Raw genomic sequence first — 22,102 nt, forward strand, 5'->3', positions numbered from 1 at the left:
AAAAAAAATAAGTAACAAGTGCTAGGAATGATAGAGAAAACTGTAACTCTTACACAGTACTAGTGAGTATGTAAAACAATGAAACTATGATGAAAACAATCTATCAGTTTCTCAAAGGCTTACCAGGGAATGAGAATGTAACCAAGCAAACCTTATCCTACTTACACACAAAAGAGAAATGGGTGTTTGTGAAACCTTATACAAAAGTGTTCAGAGCAACATATCTATAATGACCTCAAAATACAAAACTAACCAAATGAATAACCTATGCTATATCCATAAAGTTAAATAAAATACTACTCATCAATTTAAGTAAGTACTGCTTTATTCTACACCATGGATGAACCTTGATAGGCAGTCACTAATGACCACCCCTTTATTTACAAAACACCCAGAATAGATGAGTTTATACCAACACAAAGTACATTTACAGTTGCTTGGGGATGGGCAGAACTTAAAGGAAATTGGAACGATTACTAATAAATGGGATTAGTTTTTAAGTACTGAAAATGTACACATATTAACTATGATGACTGATAAACAACATACTAAAATTTATTAAGATTATTGTTAAACACATGAAGAATATGGCATGTGTAATGCTTAATCTTGATTATTAATCTGAAAGGTTTAAGAAAACAGCCAGGCGGATCTCTGTGAGTTCAAGGCCAGCCTGGTCTACAGAGGAGTTCCAGGACAGGAACCAAAACTACAAAGAGAAACCCTGTCTCAGAAAACCAAAAAGAAAAAAAAGAAAAGAAAGAAAGAAAAAGAAAGAAAGAAACAAACAAACAAATGAACAAACCTCCCGCATTTCTGTGAGGGGGTTTCTAGGTTAAGTGAACTGGGATGACCCACTTCTAAATATAGGTATACCATCCCACAGGTTGGATCTTGGATAGAATAAAAGGGAAGGAGCCAAGTGGTAATACTCATCAGACTCTGCTTTCTGACTGCAGACACAATGTGACCAGTCACTCCACCTCCCCATGACAGACTACCTTCAAATTGAGCCAAAAAGAAACCCTTTCTTCTTTAAGGTGTTGCAGGTGTTCACATTATAGCAACAGGAAAGTAACCAATACAGTATGCGAATTCTAGCTTTAAAAATTTATCACATAAGGCAAAAATTACAATCATTGTTCAACAGAAAGACTTTACAGAAGTCACTCATTTACCTGAGATTTTCTGAATGCTTCTTAAATATACAAAACCTTTTACTTGGACGGTTACTATGAAAGCTGGAAAGACAAAAATGATTACAATACTTTTACTGGACAGAAAGTTACACTGATTTATAAATACATTTAAAGCCTATACTTAAGGTTCTATTTTTAAACAAAATAGCATGATGAGAATATCACTTTCATTTCTGTTTAAGTCATTATCGCCCCCTTCCTCTCAAGATGGGACCTCTACGCACTGGTATCAAATTAATGGGCGAAGGGCGTTTCCTACTTTGACCTCTGAGTAACTGGAACTAAAGGTGTGTACCACCATGTGTGACTATATCCTTTGTTTCACTTTAAATTTTTATTTTAGTTTATGTATATGGACATTTGGCTCATATGTATGTTTGTAAAGTAGGTGTGTGCCTGTTGCCCATGGAGGGCACTGAATCTCCTGGAAAGGAAGGTACAGAAGGTTGTAGCTGCTGCGTGGATACTGGGAACAGAATCCTAGCATTCTGAAAGAACAGTGAGTGCTCCTAACTGCTGAGACGTCTTCCCAATAATGTGGGTGACATCCTTGTGTTTTCTCTGTTGACATCTATTTTCACTAATCATATTCCCAATCAATACCTCATTGTTACAGAAAAAGGGAAATAAAACAGTATAGATCATTAAACTAAATTTTTTTCTATTAAACATTGAAAACAATTTTAAGTTTCTGCAAATGATATATTTTCACTATAATATAAATGATTATCAGTAATAATTTACCACTTTGAAGTCTTAGCATGCTTACATAGATGGAAGGGTATTCAAATGAATTTCAAAAAATTTGAAAGATACAGAAGTAAATTACTACTTGAACTTAAGGCTACTGTTTATATTTTTAAAGTCAAACATTTCAATAGATGTCTTTGAGATTACCAGCAGCAGTTTAAAAACCAAAATGAAAATAAGGACTTCTAAGTTAAAATGATGCCTCCTCTCCACACAGAACAGAAAAGGTCACTAACTACACTATTAGCCCCATGATCACAGGTCTTATCCTTATACTCTGTCTTGTACTAGAAGTCAGGGCTGGTTTAGCACAGTTATTTCTAAAAGTGAAGTCACACACACAACAGTACCAGCATCACCTGAGTACTTATCTAGAAATGTAAAGTCTCAGGTTACCCACAAACCTACTAGATTAATCTCTGGCAGTGGGGGCTTTAACAAAGTTTGATTATAATGCACACTCAGACAAATGGTTATATATAAAATAGGCTGTGTATACAGAAAAACAACTATTCTGGCTAGCTGCAAACTTGGGAAATATTCTTCAAAGATTTCATATTCTCAGAAGAGTTCAAATGGTTATTTCTTCAATTTGAGTAAAAGTATTAGTAAAGAATTTACGTGTATCTGTATAACAGTATTACAAAAGCAGTAAGTTGAGAAGAATCAAAATTATTTGGAAAAATTTGCATATATGATTGTTCCTTTGAGGAACTAGTCTAAGATTTTGTCTGATTCATAAAATACCTGAATCAAATATTATCTAAAAAATAAAATTCAAAAATGATCTTTCTTCAGCTAAGAATACCATTTTTGTTTTATTACCTATTAGGAAAGTGAGATTAAATTACACCTTAAGGTCTTTAAGGTCTTTCGGGTGACATTCAAATATGCCTACAATTTGCACCATTAAAATATTGATAATAATTTTTAAGTTATCTGACCCCCCTAGCTATAAATAAAAGAATTTATATTGCCTCTCTTTGTATTATCTAGATTTAAAACAAATTCCACAAATTTGTATATTAATAAAAAAGGGGGGAAGTCAGATGTGGTGACACACACCTGTAATTCTAGTACCTGGGAGGCTGAAACAAGAGAATTTTAAGTTCAAGGCCCATGTGGGCTATACAGTGAAACACCTGCCTTAAATTAAAAAGAAAAGAAAAGAAAAGAAAAGAAGAGAAAAGAAAGAAAGAAAGAAAGAAAGAAAGAAAGAAAGAAAGAAAGAAAGAAAGAAAGAAAGAAAGAAGTGCTGAGGAAGAAAGAAATCAAGCAGAAATAATAGCCTTAAAGAAACTAACAAACATCTTGGAATAACCACAACAAAGGAACTGAAAGACCTCTCCAATGAAAACTTTGAAACACATAAGCAGCTGAGGAAGAAACCTGAAGATGGAAAGACTTTCCATGCTAATGAATTGGAAAAATTAATATTGTGAAATGGCCATTTTACCAAAAGGAATATACAGATTCAATGCAATCCCAATAAAAATCCCAATACTATTCTTCAGAGAAACTTAAAAAAAAATAAAAAACTTAAGATACATTTGAAAACACAAATAACCACAGAGAATCAAATAATGCTGAACAAAAATAGAAAGGCTGACCCTCACCCATGCTCCTGTGTACAACCTTAGTACACCCCTAATATACCCATGCATGTGTGTGTGCATACATACACATACACAATAATTAAAATTTTCTACTATGAAGTAAGACTGGTATGAATGACACATATATTTCAGAACTGAACATAATATAAAGAAAGGGGAAAGGAGACTAGATTCAAAGTTATGTTGTCCTTTATGACAATGAACATGACCAAAGAGCAAATGAGAAAACAAAATAGGACTGAAAATAATGACCCTGATGATAACAGAGACAACAGAGCTTAACAGAGACTGAACACCACAGGTTCACAGGCATTCAAAGGAATGAAGCGCAGGCAGGTATTCCAATGGTTCTAGTAGGTGAGAAAGAGGACTTCAACACTGATGCCAGTGCAGGGACTGTATACGATAGGGCACCAGGAGGCCAGGCTGGTCACCAAGGACAGAGAACTGGGGAAAGTACTGAAGCCACCTTCAAGGTAGGATGACACTTGAAAGCAATATCTGGCAATAATCAAAAAGCAACAAGAAAGCCAGGCTATGACTTAAACTCAGTTATACATGAATTTTATCCAAAAAACCTTAGAACAGTATCATTTTGGATAAGCAATATATCAGGTTTATTTATATGGGGACAACCAGGACTGTTCTTTAAAAATAAAAATCCATGGTGCTTCTTTCTCTTCAGAGGACCCAGGTTAAGTCCCCAGTACCCATAAAGGCAGCTCACAACTGCCTCTAACTCTAGCTCCAGACACCCTGTCCAGTAACCACAGGCACCATATACAAGTGGCATACACTCACAAAGACAAACACACATATGCATAAATAAAAACACAATCTTAAAAGATATATACTTTAAAAATCTACCCAGGAAGAAGAATGGGTTCAATAATAGTAATATCCAAATGCGACTCCTGAGAATTCATCTGTCAGAGCACAGATGACAGGTGTAGAATGGATACACTATTGGAAAGAATGCCACCAGTGGCATCGTGACATTCACTGAACAGAGGTAAGCACATAACACTTCAGAGATGGACACATGGCTGACAGACAAATGGACTACAGAGAAAGATGTCAGGGAACAAACCCAACGAAGTTCCTAGCATCACTGAAAATTCTCAAGTCTCTTACTGCTTTGAGGAGAAGGACAGTCACAAGAGTACATGGATTTGTCAGTTAAACATACTTAAAACATTTAAATTTATGTTTGAAAATAACCATTTTAAACATTTTCAGGGAATTCATACAGTAATTTCTTGATTTGCTTTGTTATAACAGAAAAGACTACTAGGCTTCTAATACAGACAATTTGACTTGTCTGTATTAGAACAAAACAAAAGCTTCGTCAATTGTAATTACAATAGGCAAAACACTGACTGAACTCATCTTACCTCATCATATGATTTACATAGGCTTTGCTACAGCTAGTGTTGTATCTGCAAAAACTACAGTGGACATATGTAGGAAAATGGTTTGCAAAATCTTTTATTTCAGAACAACACTCAATACACTCGTGAACACCTCGACGTAACCTTGTGGAGACATAAAAAAGATATTTTAAAACAAAAATAGTCAGAGAGGGCTATTACTAAACATAATGTTGCTATACTGAGTTTAAACTGGGAGTGTCTATCAGGAGTACAGCATTACCTTAAGTTCCTCAGTGCTGTATTCACTTGGCTTTTTCTATTACTATTAGCCACTGTGCTCTGTCTCTTCTGCGTGGTACAGACTTTGGACTTGTTCTTAGATTTACTTCCATTAGGCTTGCTTTCGTTAGGTTTACTGGAGTCAGACACAGCTGTATTCGGTGTACTTGTATTCAATTTAGTGGGATTTTTGGAAGTGACATTTTCAGTCCTTGGAGGTGAAAGCTGGAGGGTGGAAGTGCTTGCACTGATGAAAGGCGTAGTGGAAGATCCTGAAGTTAAAGGTCCAACTGAAGCTCTAATAGTAACCTACAAAAATGAAGAAAATATTTACTTAAAAAAATTAACCACCATATAAAATAAACTAAATCTCAAGTAGTTTTTAAAAAGCACAGATAACTAACTAGGTTTAGTCATCTATTTGCTTTAAATATTCAATCAGTTAAATGAATTCAATTCACTTAGATTATCGATTCATATATTTCAAATTATAATCAGTTGTATGCTTCATATTATAATCAGTTGTATGTTAACGTTGTATTAATTAATAAGATTAATACAAATTGTATGACTCTAAGAAGATCACATTTCATTGCTATTTTTATGCTCTGATGTAACTAAAAGTAATTTCCAAACACAAGAACCCAAACCTTAAGTAATAAAGACTGAAAAAAGTAACCCTAGAAAGGCCTGTTACCCTTTGAAATTATCAGTATCAAACAAATATCGACTTGTTCTTTCTGGATCACACTGCCTAGGATTTATGCAAGTGGTTGTATCAATTCATTATACTGTAAGGAAAAATATAACATTTAAAATTCTTTAAAAGAACTAATAAGGCTTATTATTTCCTGTTCAGAAACAACATATTCTGTGACATCTGTTGGTTGACAATGAAAATGGAATCATCTACCAACATTTTCATTAATCATTTGACTATACTCCCCTCATATCTGAGGGACAGCCAATGATGAAGTCCTATTAACACATAGCTTGTGTGATGTGCAAGAACACTAGACCAAGAATCAAAAGAACTGAAGTTAAATCTGCCTTCCTAGCTATATGGCCTTGCAAAAGTAATTGAATCTTAAGCCTTTTCATATCTGTCACGTAGGGTAATACTGGCTTTATGTACATCATTTACTGCTGTATGAATTAAGTAATAAAATATATGAAAAAGCACACTTAGAATTAGGTAATTCTAAGGTGCTAGAAAAACATTTAGTATCATTAATATTATTACTATTAATATGGGAAGAAATGAGAGGACTGCACTGCTTACATTAGTATTCTGCATGTGTAGTCCCAGCATGAAATGAATGGACTGCAGGGAAGGATGCTGGCTAGCTCATCTTGCTCTAAGTCTTCAGAGCATGGCTTTATACTATTTAGTCAATTCAAATAAAAGACATACCCACATTCAAAGGTAAGTACCCAAAGGCAAATATAAATGTTTTGGGGATTGTTTCACTTTGGATTATCCATGCCTCTGTTTTCCCTCCACTGGAGCAAATATTCAAGAGCTGACTGTATATAAAGAAGTCAGAGAAAACAGATGTATATAAGGCAAATTACAGGTAAATTACAATCATCAATTTACAGTCAGACAAGTGTTTGTTCACAATGCTGTCCAGCAGCAGAATTTGCTTCTTTGAGAGCAGACTCAGCAATAACAACTTCAACAAACATCTGAGAACCTGAAGCATTAGGCACTCTAAAAGATGCTGGAGATACAAAGATAAATGAAAGAGTATGATTCCTGATATCAAATGCCTTGGTGCTCAGTTATTAAAACTAATACATATACTACTAACTAGAAAAGCTCAAATAGCCATACAGTATTGAAATAACTCACTGATCAAGGGAGCAGTTTATTCAGTTGCACTTTTTATGAAGGAATACTCCCACCACTAAACTAAAAACAATGGGTAGATGTTTTTCTAAGCATAAAAGCAGTAAAATGTAAAATTAGTTAGTCTTAATAAAAATCAGAAGTCATTTTCTAACATTTTGTTCCATAAATAAAACTAGGCAGGAGTTAGTTTTTAGTATACAGATGAAATAATACCATGCATTTGAACATACTTTTGTTCCAGGGGGCAGTCCTTCTAGCTGCTTGGGTTTTACAAATGTTCGGTGATGTTGCGTCTTGTGATCCATTTTCTCCTTGCACGTCAAAAACTGTAATCTGCATTTGGTACAACGATGTATTCCCTTTTTCTATTAGAAAAAAAGAAAATAGTTTTTATAGCCACAAATTCTGTTCTGAAACTCTTAGTTTTAATGATACTTTACTACAATAAATAATATCAAAGAATCATCTCATTTCCAATTGGATCTCAAGAATATCTGTTACACAGCAATTAAACATGAGGGTTGAAAAAACAGCTCAGTGGTTAAAAGCACTAGCTGACTAGCTGCTCTTCCAGAGGACATGGGTTTGATTGCTAGCACCCAAATGGTGGCTAGCAATTGTCTGTTATGTTAACTCCAGTTCCAGGGGACCCAACATCCTTTATGGCCTCTGCATGTGGTGCATAAACATACATGAGAGCAAAACACTGATACATATAAATAAAAATAAATAAATCTTTAAAACAAAATTATGAAAGTTATATAAACAGGTTCTGATGAGAATCCTAGTCAGATGTGGTGGGGCACACCTTTAATTCCAACACTCAGAAGGCAGAGGCAGGTGGATCACTGAGTTTGAGGCCAACCTGGTTTACATAGTGAGTCCTAGGGCAGCCAGAGCTATAGTGCAACACTGTCTCAAAAACAAACAAACAAACGACAACAACACCTTAAAGGGAGAATCTTAAAAATTGATATGAAATGTCTTTTAGTCATAAGCCAAACATTTAAAGATCTGACACTGTAAAAATTAGTTATTCTATGTTTTTATGTAGAAAAATGTTATTTGGAGGCTGGAGAGAGAACTCGGCAGTTAAGTGCTCGTACTGCTCTTGCAGAGGACCCAATTTCAATTCCTACCATGTGCACATACCCACACACATACATCATTTTTTAAATGTTATTTTTAAAATTTTGCTATTTCCCATTGGTCTGTATATGGATAAAATTACCTCTCTAAAACCAAATTTAACTGGCTACTTCTAAGAAATGAAAGCAGTGTTATTCAATAAACTTTCTGAAGTAAGAAAACATTCTGTGGCTGTGCTGTCTACAATGATTACCGTTAGTCACCCATAATTAATGAGTACCAAGAAGTGGTAATATTAAACGTCTGGGGAAAGTGGCATTACTCGGACCTGCTTATTGCACACTGTATAATTGTACCAAATTAGCACTCCTGAACTAGGTGAAGTATTTGAGCAAATACGATTAAAAGTCTTATAATGAAATAAGAGATTTCTTCATATCTATTCTCCTTTTAAAAATTAAAACCCAAAGATGAAATAGAGTATCAAGAATAGTGTCTCTGTTTATGAAGATGCAATAATAGCTATTCCTCAAATAAAGACTCCAGTGGTCAGGTAAACTGGAGAATGACACATACTACACTTTTTTTTAAGTTCTGAAAAATCCTTTTTTAAAAGGTAAAACTCTTTAATTTTGTAAACCTGGCATTTGTCAAATTTACCAGGATCTAACAACTACTAGGAGTTTCAGAAACTAAAGCTAGCAGAAGTCATTCAGGAAACAAGCTATGCTCTGGCAGTTCAAATACTGGCTGAGCACTTGTTTCCTCTGACATGTAACCACGAAACATTACTCTAGGTCAACAAAGACAACATGTCTTATAACACCAGGGGTCTAGACACTGGGGGACACAAGACAAAGAGGAAACAAGATTAAGAGTTCTCAATCTTAAGTCTTTCTCAATTCTAACTCATTTTTCTCCTCCTCTTGAGAGTGCACTTCCAAATCATTCCCATATCTACCGAGACCTTGAGATAGCCAATCTTTCCTGTATTCCATTTGCCTTCTGTTTTGTCTCAATCGTAGTAGACTTTCTATTTTTTTGTTATCTTTGAGACTCATCACTATTTATATGCCAAGAATCACTAGAAAAGAAGCAAGGAAAGAAGTAGAAGTTTTACAAGTGATTCTGTACACACTCAAAATCACCTGTATATGTGGAACAACTTTACCCCCTTTGAAGAACAAACTTAATATTCTGAGTGATAATCAGGTAACATGAAAAAATAAGAATTATTAAACTCACCTGATGCTTCATGTAATGATGCATATAGGGTGTGGCAATTTTAATAACTTTGAGGCAGAATGGACATAGCAAATTCTTAGTGTTTTCATGCGATGTTCTAAAATGAGATTCTACATCAGAAAATAATGATGATCTGTAATTGCAAACCTAGAAATAAAAATGTTATGTTAAAATAGAAAATTCGTAACCAATTTGCAACTACAAAGTAACAATGATGAATCTTTTTTTTTTTTTTTTTTTTATTTTTCAAGACAGTTTCTCTGTGTAGTTTTGGTGCCTGTCCTGGGTCTCGCTCTGTAGACCAGGCTGGCCTCAACTTCACAGAGATCCACCTGGCTCTGCCTCCTGAATGCTGGGATTAAAGGCATGTGCTACCACCATCTGGCAATGATGAATCATTTGTTAGATTATGTACTACAAATCCAGCTCTGATGCCTATGCATGCAAGAAGCACACTAATGAAGGCACCAAAAAGCAGAAAAAGGTGACCCTTCAGAGAGCAAGACTGCTTCCCAAAATAATAGATACCTTCATTTTTATCAGATCATTCTCTATCACCCTATTTATCTTGAATTTTGAAGCTCTGAAACCTTCTGGAGGTTTGAATTCTATAAAATACTTTATCTCTACATAAAACAGTACTTGCCATCAGATTATAACTACAGCCTCCAAGCTGTGACAGTGGCAATTCATCTTTCTCTTGCTTTACTATTCCTTCAAATTCTGAAGAAATACTTGTCCCAAGCACTAGACAGAGCTCTGTATAACTAAGCATTTGCACACTGGTCATATGAGTGCATTATTCCTTCTAGGGAAAGGTAAATCCACATTTATTTTTCTGGCAGGGTTCCTCTCTTTCTAGTGCTTAGGAGCAAAGAGCAGCCTTTGGCTAAATCTAGTTCACTACCTTCCCCTCATATAATGTATTAGTTATGCCAAGAAACTTTACACTAGTAAATTAAGTGCTACCACTTTTACCTAAATGACAAAAAAGACCAATATATTTCACCACACATGAAAATCATATGAAATTCAAAAATCAGAATCCCTAAAGTTTTGTTAGAACACAAACATATCCATTCATTTTCTCACTCTCATTGCTGACTTGCCACAAAGTGAGAGTTGACTGGCTGTGACTCTAAAATTCAATGTTTGCTGTTTGGCCCCTTAACTAAAAGAAAAAATTCTAATAACTTATCTAATGCCTACAAATCTGAACACCAAAACAACAAAGAGTTAATAACATTGTAAAGCATGGATTACCTGGCAGATGTATGGCATTTCACCAGGTTTATGATTATCCTTCATATGTTGTAAAAGAATCTGTTCAGTTTCAAACGACAGCTCACAGATTTTACAAATGGCTATAAATCGGAGGAAGAAAGTCATTACAACACTTTAATACATAAATAGAAGGTTCGTTTTGGATAACAGTATCAACAAGTGTATCGGCAGAAGCAGCAGTCAGAGGTCGTGAGCAGTCACACACACACACACACACACACACACACACACACACACACACACACACACACACACACACACACACACCCCGCAGGTCAGTTCCTCTAAATCCTCGTCTAGCACTACCGCAAATGCATGTTCATCTCCTACTGTCTCAGTACCAAATGACCCGCCTGAATTCATGTAGCATACCGAGACACACAGCTGCAATTTGAACTGAAGCAGTTGGAGTCAGTAAACTTTTTCAATTTTGCCCCCAAAATTCAAAGTCTATTTCTTGTTCTTATTTCTGTAACAATTTTCTCAAGATTTGCTCAGCTTCAGCAGTCGAAGGCAGGAACATCTGACACTGAACGGCAGCTGGAACTTACTAGAAAAGTCAAGGAGCGTGTGCGTGCTCTCGATGTGGCACTGTAGCTGAAAGGGAGTGGGGAACTGGCGGTAGCAGTGCTGGCAAGTGGTGTGCTTCTCCCAGCTCTCACTGCTCTGCTTCTCAAGTTCTAAATGGTGTTTCATGTGGTTCATAAACCTGCAAATATTGTCAACAGGTGCAAAGATTCCAATTAAAACACTCAAAGAAAATTCCAAACCCCACTATAACTAGTGACTATTACTCAAAATCTTCAATATCTCTAAAAAAGTGCATGTTTTAAATAATGACCTGAAGTAGCTGAGTAGACACCTTTTTTCATCTTTGTTTTCAAATGTCAAGTTTTAGTTGACTGTTTTTAGATAAAACAACAAGCTTGTTTGCCATGTGAACTACTATTAACATTGTAAAATTTAATAATGGAAGAGAATCCTATTAGCAAGAGCAGCTAGTCATGGAGAAAATCCTTTAAGACCTTGAAGATACACAATAAATTCCAGCTACTAGTATTTTTTACTTGTATCTATGTTTTTAAATGCATATAATAGCAGTTTTAATGCCTACAATTACAAGAACTTTTCATTTTATTTACTGACACTGTTTACTGTTAGCATAAACTTTTTTTTAATTTGCAGACTGTACCCTTTGGAAAGCAATCTCCATTTTTCAGTTTTACACTTTGCTATTTCAGCATCCCTACAAGGCTTCTTATGAGCAGAACTATGACCCTCAGCTCAGTATGATTTAAATGGGAATACCTATTTAAAGGAACGTACTGAAGCTTTTGGCTGAATTAGAAAGTAATATCACTTGATCAAATAATTTTTTGACTGGGTCAACTATTAATAAAATTATTCAGTTGGAGGTTCAAAGGAAATGACCATGAAACTATATGATAATTTTATCAATCCAGACAACAGCCATCATGAAGGCTGTGCCATCTATCTCTTTTTCCTATCTCTAAAGAATAGCTCTTCAAAGTAGGTTGTAATACACTTTGAAATACCCTTTTTTCCTTTGGTTTTAATACTAGCTCTACAAAGAAAAACAGAAAACCCTAATCTTGGTTAAATATTTACATATAGGCAGAATACCACCAGCCAGTAAACTTTCAGCTCACACCTTGAAGCTAAATACACTAAAGTATATTTATATAAAGTAACGCATTAACTAGCTGGTTTATTTCTCTTATAGTTTGCATAAGACCTAACTGGAATGCATAATTCTCGATCAATGTATGAGAACAGGGGAAAAGGCAAACTTCTTACAATGACCTGTTTTTAGTGACACCCAATAGGAGACAAAACAGTAATGGAAACCTGTAATAATAACAAGTCAGGACAGAAACGTTGATGTGTTTCTTACCATTATAGAAATTATAAACAACCGCAAGGCCACAGGCATGGTGACAAATACCTATCCTAGCACTTGGGAGCCAAAAGGCAGATCTCTGTGAGTTTTGGGCCTGCCAGGGCTATATAGCAAGCTTTTATCTCAAAAACAAAAACAAGATAACAAAAAGCTACTTCGCCTTCCCAGATTTTAGAGAGAAAAATTGGGGCAAAATACTATGTATTTAATTCTTTTGATCATGAGGTATTTACCATTAAGGTTACATTTCCTAATTAATAGTTTTCAATGTTCAGTCCCTCTGTGTTAGGAAAGGTAATAGGCTTAAATATTGAATGTTGAATATACGTAACTTCTTGTTAAATTCGCATTTCACCTTTTTAAACAAACATTTACAATCATTATTTTACACAGATATAGATATGTAAATACAACATTGAGTTCAGTGGCCTTCAGCGTTTTCCAGTTAGTTAAATGGATTTTTTTAAAAAAAAAAAATATAAAAACAGGTTATAATTCCAAAGTCCAGAGTTATTTGAATTTGGAAAATATTTTCTCTGTAGAAAATAGTAAAAATGATAACATTTCCCAATAAGCCCTTTTAAACCAAATATTAGCTGAATTATACACATAAATATTGATTAGACTCTGGGATACAGAAGAAACCTATCTTCACCTGTTCAGAGAGCTATGTTTTACTTAAGTTGTGTAAGTGAGATTCCTATTCATCTTACCCTTCACTGCTTCATTTACAGCAGACATTTTTCTATAGGCTAATCCATAATCTAAAAAGATTTAAGCCTCCCCTCCTGAAAATACAGCCAGCATATTCTTTCATCAACATGACACGATACAAATTCTTATCCTAATAGTGAAATGTTTCACTAAAGCCTGCCCAGTGATCGGGCAACACCAAAACTTATTATAAGCTGCAGTCATCCTAGGGTCCTTACTGCTAGGTAGCCTCCCTGGATCTGTGGGCTGCAGTCTGATTGTTCTTTGCTTTATATCTAGTATCCACTTATGAGTGACTACATACCATGTTTGTCCTTTTGAGTCTGGGTTACCTCACTCAGGATGTTATGTTCTAGTTCCATCCATTTGCCTCAAATTTCATGATGTCATTGTTTTTCTCTGCTGAGCATTGTATATATGTATACACAATTGTATATGTATATATGTATATATCCATTGTATATATGTAGCATATTTTCTTTTCCTTTTCTTTTAAATACTTTTTGGGTTTTTTTTGAAACAGAGTTTCTTTGTGTAATTTTGGCTGTCATGGAACCGTCTCTTTAGACCAGGCTGGACTCAAACTTACAAAGATCTGAAAGCCTCTGCCTCCCAAGTGCTGAGATTAAAGGTGTGGACCACCGCTACCTGGTGACTTCTTGTTATTCTTATAAGATTTTTTATTTAATTTAATTTATTTATTTATTTTTGGTTTTTTGAGACAGAGTTTCTCCATGTACCTTTGGAGCCTGTCCTGGAACTCACTCTGTAGACTAGGCTGCCTCGTTCTCACAGAGATCCGCCTGCCTCTGCCTCCTGAGTGCTGAGATTAAAGGCGTGCGCCACCAAGCCTGGCAAAGGTGGTATTTTTATAATATATGTCTCTGGAAGTATATATTCTTAAAATTTAAAACATTAATATAAGAATTTTTAAGTTCCATTAAGAATGAAATACCTAATTTTTATTTAAATCTGAAATTAAAACAGACATGTCTTCTGTGATTAGTACATCTCTAAAAAAATGTCAATTCTCATTAGATATATATTATAAAGATGATAAATATAAGCTGGGCAGTGCTGGCACACACCTTTAATCCCAGCACTCAGGAGGCTGAGGCAGGTGGATCTCTGTGAGTTCGAAGCCAGCCTGGTCTACAGAGCGAGTTCCAGGACAGGCTCCAAACCTACACAGAGAAATCATGTCTTGAAAAACAAAACAACAACAACAAAAGATAAATATAAAATGGAAGATTTGAGCATCAAATAGTAATAGTAAGGAAGAACTCAATCTGGGAACTTTTGAAGAAGTACTTCTAGTATTGTGAAGAAATTACAGTATTCAGAGACATTAGAAAATTAAAAATACACAAATATCTAGAAAACTAATAGATTCATTTTGCTCCAAATTAAACTAATCTTTGTCCTTTCTTAAGCCATATGAAAGAAAGAGAATCAGGAGATTTAAGAGGAGAATCTGGAAACACAACAAAAGAGAATGTCCTGGAATTGCTTCTCTGGAATAGCAAGACAGTGTATGATAAAGACACAATGGTCACAGCTCTCGTATTTCAACTTTCATTAAATAAAAATACATATTTACATACCTAATGTTATTTTTGAGAACTTTCAAACAACTGAAGCACTTAAAAGTTGTGTGAGTCTTCTGTTCTTCCTGAACATCTCCTTCATGTTTTCCATAGTAAAAGTCATTAACTAACATAATCAATTTTCCTTTCTCTGAATCAATAGTCTTGGCTTCGTTTGCTGTATTTGGAATTTCTATTTTAGAAAATCCCCAAAAGTTATTTATCATGTCTGGACAACAATACTAGAAGAGAAAAAAAAAAAGATGCCTTATTTATTACAAAATAATAGCAAAAACAATTATGTTTTCAATTAAAGTTAAACCACATAAAACTATGCTTGATAAGATATCTAGGAGAAATAGTGAAATTCTATGGTGGACATTCTAAAAAGTTTAGAAGAGTAAACATCTTTTTTTAAGTAGATTATTTATTTGTTTAGAGTATGTGTTATGTATGGGCGTGTAAGTGCTACAGTGCACTTGTGGAGGTCAGAGGACAACCTGCGGACGTCGGTTCTTTCCTTCCACCATGTGGGTTCCAGGGATCAAACTCAAGTCGTCAGGTTTGGCGGCAAGCACCTTTAACAGCTGAGCCATCTCGCCAGCCCATAAACATTATCTTAACAAAACAAAAATTTAAAAAGAGATGAAAAAAACCTTAAGACTAGGACTTGGCTATAAACTTTTCCCATGCAATTTGCCTGCTTAGATACATGTTTAATAGTCATTTGTTTCTTAACCAAAAATCATTCATTTCATAACCATGTCAATAATACAGGAGGAAGGTTAGTGTTACATGCTTTGATGTATCAGGCTATATGAAAACTTCTGCTGGATGGTAGTGGTGCACACCTCCTTAATCCCAGCACTCAGGAGGCAGAGGTCAATCCTGGTCTACAGAGTAAGTTTCAGGACAGCCAAGGATACACAGAGAAACCCTGTCTCAAAAAACCAAAAAAGCCACAACTTGCTAAGCTGTTGAAAACTAGACTTTTACACAGCTAAACGCCATTCCCTAGATTCATGGTACTAAAAAACATCTGGGATACAAAGACAAATGCATCTGGTACATCTTGGAATCCAGAATGCTTAAACATTTGAAGAAAAAATTTACTTCCCAGTAATAAAATCAAGTTGTCCAAACTAGTTGTAGTATGAAATTTTTCATATTTGCACTTTGTAGATAAATACATAAGTAATTTATTTATTGTACATAATGTATAGTTGTAGGGCTTTTTTTTAGTAAGTTTTTCTTCGAGGGCAAACCTAGAAAAATCTACATTAAAAAAATTCAGAAGTGCTTATTAAAATGGCAATTCCTTTCAGGTAGCGGTGGCACACGCCTTTAATCCCAGCACATGGAAGGCCGAGGCAGGTAGATCAGAGTTCAAGGCCAGCCTGGTCTACAAAGTGAGTTCCAGGATAGCTAGGGCTACAAAGAGAAACCCTGTCTCCAAAAATCCAATGAATAACTAAGTGACAGGAAGGAAGAGAGGGAGGGAGGGAGGGAGGCAGGGAGGGGGGAGAGATATATATACACATACATATGTATATACATACATATATATATATATATATATATATATATATATACACACACACACACACAGAGATAGAGAGAGAGAGAGAGAGACAGAGAGAGAGAGAGAGAGAGAAATTCCTGGGACTACTTCCAACCACCTAAACTGCAATACCTAAGAAGTTTTATTTGCTTTTTTTTTTTTTTGACAAGAAACACTGTTTTATAATGTGATTGTTTTATAATGTAAATGTTTCTAAAGTATGCTATTAAATCAGCATCTGAAAACCTTAATACAAATTATTCTATGCTATGGTTAATAGATCCACTTCCTCTTTTACCACAAGTGAGTCTCTAGATCCTTAGATGTACAGCATTTTCTGCAAGGTTACATTATTCCTACTATATTTCATTTTCAACTTTTATCTTTTATATTGTGTGTGTTATGTAAATGCAGGTGTGCACATATGGGTGTGAGCACACCTACATGCACATGTCTATGGAAGCCATACACCAAGCCTCTTGCCATTCCTCAAGCACCATCCACCTAGCTTGTACTACAACATGAACACCACCCCGACCTTTTTGTTTTGTTTTGTTTTTTTGAGACAGGGTTTTTCTGGGTAGCTTTGGAGCCTATCCTGGAACTCAATCTGTAGACCAGGCTGGCCTTGAACTCAGAGATCCACCTGCCTCAGCCTCCTGAGTGCTGGTATTAAAGGTGTACCCTGACCTTTTTAAATGTGGGTTCTGAGATTAGGTACTCCTGTAAGGAGCTGATTGCTTAAACTCTTTTCACAGCCCACTTTTTAATTTCTAAACCCAGAAAAGTAAAAACATCAACAACATTTAAAATATATCGAGGAAGTAGGAAAAATACTGAATAAATCTCATAAGAGAAGAACATAACTAACATTTATCAGTTGAGGTTGCACTCATAAACAAAATTAAAGTGTTAGCTGGGCATGGTAGCTCACACCTTCAATTCCAGCTCTCAGAGGGCAGAGACAGGTGGATTTCTGTGAGTTCAAGGCCAGCCTGGTCTACAGAGTGAGTTCCAGATCAGCCAGGGCTATATAGTTAGACCTTATTTTGAAGGATATGCATATTAGTATCCTAGTAAGATGATCTTTTTCCCTCTGATAAAATGAAACTACAGCCACCCAACCCAGTTGGGTTTTTTGTTGTTGTTTTGTTTTTCTTTTTTGAAACAGAGCTGGCTGGTAATTTGCTAAGTAGACCAGTCTGGCCTTGATCTCACAAAGATTTGCCTGCCTCTGCTTCTGAGTACTTGGATTAAGGGTCCAGCCTTATTTCTAGATTTTTTTTTTTCTGAGGTATATGTTAAAGTATATGAACTCAAAATTAGGAAAATCAAGCTATTTCTAAGGACTTTTATAAGACTAGTAGAAATAATGCTACTCTTAATTTTAAGGAAGAGAAGCATGGTATGGAGCAAAACCACTCTACTATAGAGAATCACTCCAGGCCTATGGCAGGTCAGTGGGAGAGCACTTGCCCAGCATACACAAGGCCCTGGATTCAATCAAAGAAAGACAGGTGTCCAGAGGGAGACTGCAGGAATGAAATTACTTAAAATTTATATATTATGTATGTGCATCAATGGCATTATTTTAACAGACAAAGCATTATCCTTATTTAAAACCCTATGTGGAAAGAAAATCACAAAAATCACAGGAAAATTGGAATTTATAAAATTCTTTAATGCAGCTAATGTTACGGCCTAAATGTTAGGTCTGGCTTTCAGCGGAAGCCACTCCATGTTCTACTTGGTATGGGATTCTCTTCTGAACCTATGAAAAGACTTACAGAAAGGTGTGGTGCAAGGCTTGTGCTCTCCAAAAATGTCTACTTCACTATTTATGAAAGTTAATGGTCACACTAACATACTCAGAAATTATGATATACATAACAGATGATAAATTACTTGCTTTAATATTTTCTATCACAAGACAGGATCAGAGTTTTAAAGTTAGCAAAAAATCCTTGTTCAGAATACCTATTCCATAGCATTTTAGATTTAGGTCCACAGAAGAAATAAACGGATGAAAAACACATGACAAGTAAAAACATACAAGGTATAGTGAAAGGAGTAGGGGACTGTTCTTGAGCAAAATCAAAATATCCTAAAACATTCAAAATGCAAGTACAATGTTAAAAACAAGGATTAAGTTTAGCTTTTGGTTTTAATATCAAAGATAGTAAGATATGGAGGGCACAATACAAGGACCTAAAATCAACCACACAACTTTATTTGACGATACAGTGATTCTGGCTCTGAGCCTGTTCCACAGTCTTTCACGTATGCAGGCCTTCTTTTGATGAGCTAAGCCCTCCTGTACATATTAAACACCTTCCAGGTTGTGGTCTGTAGTTTAACAAGTTACCAGACACCATTTACACTTGGTTCTTGTCAAGCTAGAAAGTGAAAAGATCCTGTAACTGAAATGTTCATTAAAAGATTTATTTTTATTTTATGTGTCTTGTTTGCCTGCGTTTATGTATGTGCACATGTGTGTGAGTCCCCCTAGGGGCCAGACTCGAGTGTCAGGTCCTTATAGGACTGGAGTTACACATAGTTCTGAGCAGCCGTGTGGGTGTGGGAACCAAATACAGGTCCTCTGCAAGAGAGCAAGTGCTTTAACCACTGACCTCTCTCTCCAGCCCCTAACCCTTTTTATTAAAGTGGGGACTAGAACTGGAACTTCTATAAAGTTTAGCGTAATGTTTTGACTCATGTTTACATTGGGTAATGATCAAATAACAGTAATAATTATAACCATTACTTTAACTTTTATCATTTCCTTATTAGCACATTCAAAAAGCCTTTCTCTTTTTGATAAAATGTGTTGCTTTTAATTATATTCATCCTATCATGTTATGTTTTTGTACATCTTAAGAACCTCCTATCTAGCTATATAAGATAGTACTGTTAACCTCTCCATCCTCTTCTTCCTTAACCTCCTTAGACTCAAATCAAATATTTTACTTTTGAGATAACTTTTTTTAGATCATGGAGTGTTTGTCTTTCTGTGCCTAAAGAATTGCCCAATGGTTTTAAAATTACCCTTCCTAAATTTGATTACTGTGTGTATATCCACTATGAAATAAAGATTATATATAAGAATAAAATACATACATTCACTTATGAATTATGTTATTTTCATAAAATGGTATGCGGTTCTACTATTTGAATATTATATAACATTTTGGCAATTTCCAATAAAAGTAATCATAAATAATGCTAAAAGATATAAAAAAAAAAAAAAACAAGAAAACCAAAAACCACATTTAGGACAGAGGTCACCAATCTCTCCAAGTGCAAAAGTGTCCTGATTAGTTTTTTGTAAACTTGACACAAACTAGAGTCATCTGAGAAAAGGGAACCTCAGCTGAGAAAATGCCTCAATCACATTGACTATAGATGAGTCTGTGAGGCATTTTTTTTTATTAATGTCTGATGTGGGAGGGGCTAGCCAACTAGGGTCAGAGCCATACCTGTGCAAGCAGTCCTGTGTTGTGTAAGAAAGCCAGCTGAGCAAACCATGAGAGGCAAGCCAGTAAGCAGCATTCTTCCAAGGTCTCTGCTTCAGTTCCTGCCTCCAGGTTCCTGCCTTGAGTTCCTGCCCTGACTTCCTTTCATGATGGACTGACTGTAAGCTGACATGAAACCTTTCCTTTCTACATTGCTTTTGGTCATGATGTTTCTATCACAGCAATAGAAAGTCAATTAGGCCAAGAAGACTATACAGTATAATACAATTTGTACACATAAGAGGGAAAATAAGAACATTCATATTTATCCATAAACACAAAAAGAAAACCAGAGAGTACATAAAGCAAACTAATATGAAGTTATTTACTTTGAGAGTCACCTTAGGAACCAGGTAGATATGAATTGGGGCCAGACTCCTCATTTGCATCCCTGTATAGGCTTTTATGAATCATGTGGTTACAAAACTTAGTCAAAAAATGAGTAAGACAACTAATGTATTCCCTTTTGACCCTCTATCTCTAATGTCAAACATATAAACCATCATATTTTAAAACATTACAAAGAAAGTGGAAATCACTTGAACAGGATAATTTTCCTGTATGAGCAAAGCACAAAGTACAATTCTCAAGGCTACACTCTGGGAGCTACAAGTAGTATAAATCAAATATAATTCTGAATAAAGAGACTAGGTTTGGAATTTTTCAAAGTTTTTTTTGTCTATATTAGCTATTCATAAGCATGGTTCCACTATGACATTTTCATATCTGTACATAATATATTTTGATCACATTCAACCTTCACTATCCTCTCTTGTCCTTGTTCCTATTCTGCCTGTTCCCAAGAAGTAGTAAGTCCTCCTCCTGTCTTCAGCTTGTGTTTTTTTTTTTTTAAGCTCAATCAGTTTGACTGTGATTACTTTGATGAATGAAGGGTTATTTACAAGAGTATGGACAACTTAACCAGTGGCAACACCACTGACAGAAATGTTTCCCCTCTCTCCATAAACTGCCAGTGAGTTCCTCCTGTTTCTGTTTTTCAAAATAATGAGTTAAAAAAAAATCAGCCTCTGAAATAGCAATAGCTACTTAATTCTTTTCTTTCATTCTCTTCCTTTTACATTCTATATTGCTCTTTTTCTTATCTTCTCCTGCCTTGTTGACATTTATAGTAGGAACAAGATCACAGAACATTTTTATAAAGGCATAGCAGAGCACAGTAAAAGCTAATATTTGAAGGAATGTGTTAGCTAACCTTCATAATTCATAAATATTTTAAAATTTTCTTAAAATCTAAACCAAAAGCTTCTTACCTCAATAAAAACTTTAAACTAATTTGTAATAATTGTACAAACTATATTCTGGGCATTATCAAAACAATTATTTCATAAGAAAAACATGAGCATTTGAAGTTTACATCTGAATACTGACAATTAATATGTATATCTTAGATCATCATCTAATGAGGAATGCACACATTACCATATATATATAAAATAGAATTTTTAAGTTATAAAAAGATTAAATTTACACTAAAATGTTTTACAAATCTGAATATGATTTAATCAATATGTTGTTTAAAACCAGAATACAATAAGCAAATATTGTAAAATATATGGACTAAGGAATTTCACTGTCTTCTTTTTTGGTTTTTTGAGACAGGGTTTCTCTGTATAGCTGTGACTGTCCTATAGACTAGGCTGGCCTCGAACTCACAGAGATCTGCCTCCCTATGCTTTGCAAGTCTGGGATTAAAGGCATGTGCCACCATGCCTGGCAGAATTTCACTACCTTATAGAACCATTTTGAATATAAACTATTACCGAAGCACTATGGATATATCCAGTATGAGATTTCATACCTAACTAGTTAGAATAAACCATCCTTTACTATAAACCAGTCATTAACATTTTTAGAGATTTTCAAACTTTTTAAAATTAGATCTTAAAAATTTTACCGTCATGTGATTTTTCAGAGGATCCAAAAGATTGAAGTGAATATTGCATTTAGGACATGCTCTTGGAAAAGCTGTTCCATTTTTAGATTGATTTGATGAGCAATTTACACCTAAAAATAAATTCAAGTCAATTATGAAACAAAAAGCACTTTTCAGGGCATTTTTTAAAATGAATTATTTTTAATTATTACTCGGTGCACACA

General features: G+C 35.0%; 1 protein-coding gene across 3 annotated transcripts in view; it reads right to left on the minus strand.

Moving 5' to 3' along the window:
* Window positions 1-22,102, minus strand: part of Znf280d (zinc finger protein 280D) — an 86,407-nt gene that overhangs the window by 28,392 nt on the left and 35,913 nt on the right. For 2 of the 3 annotated variants that reach the window (XM_028865494.2, XM_028865501.1), the window contains exons 9-17: window positions 21,900-22,009; window positions 14,930-15,153; window positions 11,242-11,399; window positions 10,670-10,770; window positions 9,407-9,553; window positions 7,303-7,437; window positions 5,219-5,526; window positions 4,960-5,100; window positions 1,179-1,241 (exon numbers count right to left, since the gene is read on the minus strand). In XM_028865494.2, coding sequence (XP_028721327.1) covers window positions 1,179-1,241; window positions 4,960-5,100; window positions 5,219-5,526; window positions 7,303-7,437; window positions 9,407-9,553; window positions 10,670-10,770; window positions 11,242-11,399; window positions 14,930-15,153; window positions 21,900-22,009 — 1,387 coding nt within the window. The remainder of the gene's footprint in view (window positions 1-1,178; window positions 1,242-4,959; window positions 5,101-5,218; window positions 5,527-7,302; window positions 7,438-9,406; window positions 9,554-10,669; window positions 10,771-11,241; window positions 11,400-14,929; window positions 15,154-21,899; window positions 22,010-22,102) is intronic. The other variant, XM_037207353.1, reaches the window with a different exon arrangement.

The sequence above is a fragment of the Peromyscus leucopus genome, chromosome 7 (genome assembly GCF_004664715.2).
Source record: "Peromyscus leucopus breed LL Stock chromosome 7, UCI_PerLeu_2.1, whole genome shotgun sequence".
Classification (NCBI taxonomy): domain Eukaryota; kingdom Metazoa; phylum Chordata; class Mammalia; order Rodentia; family Cricetidae; genus Peromyscus; species Peromyscus leucopus.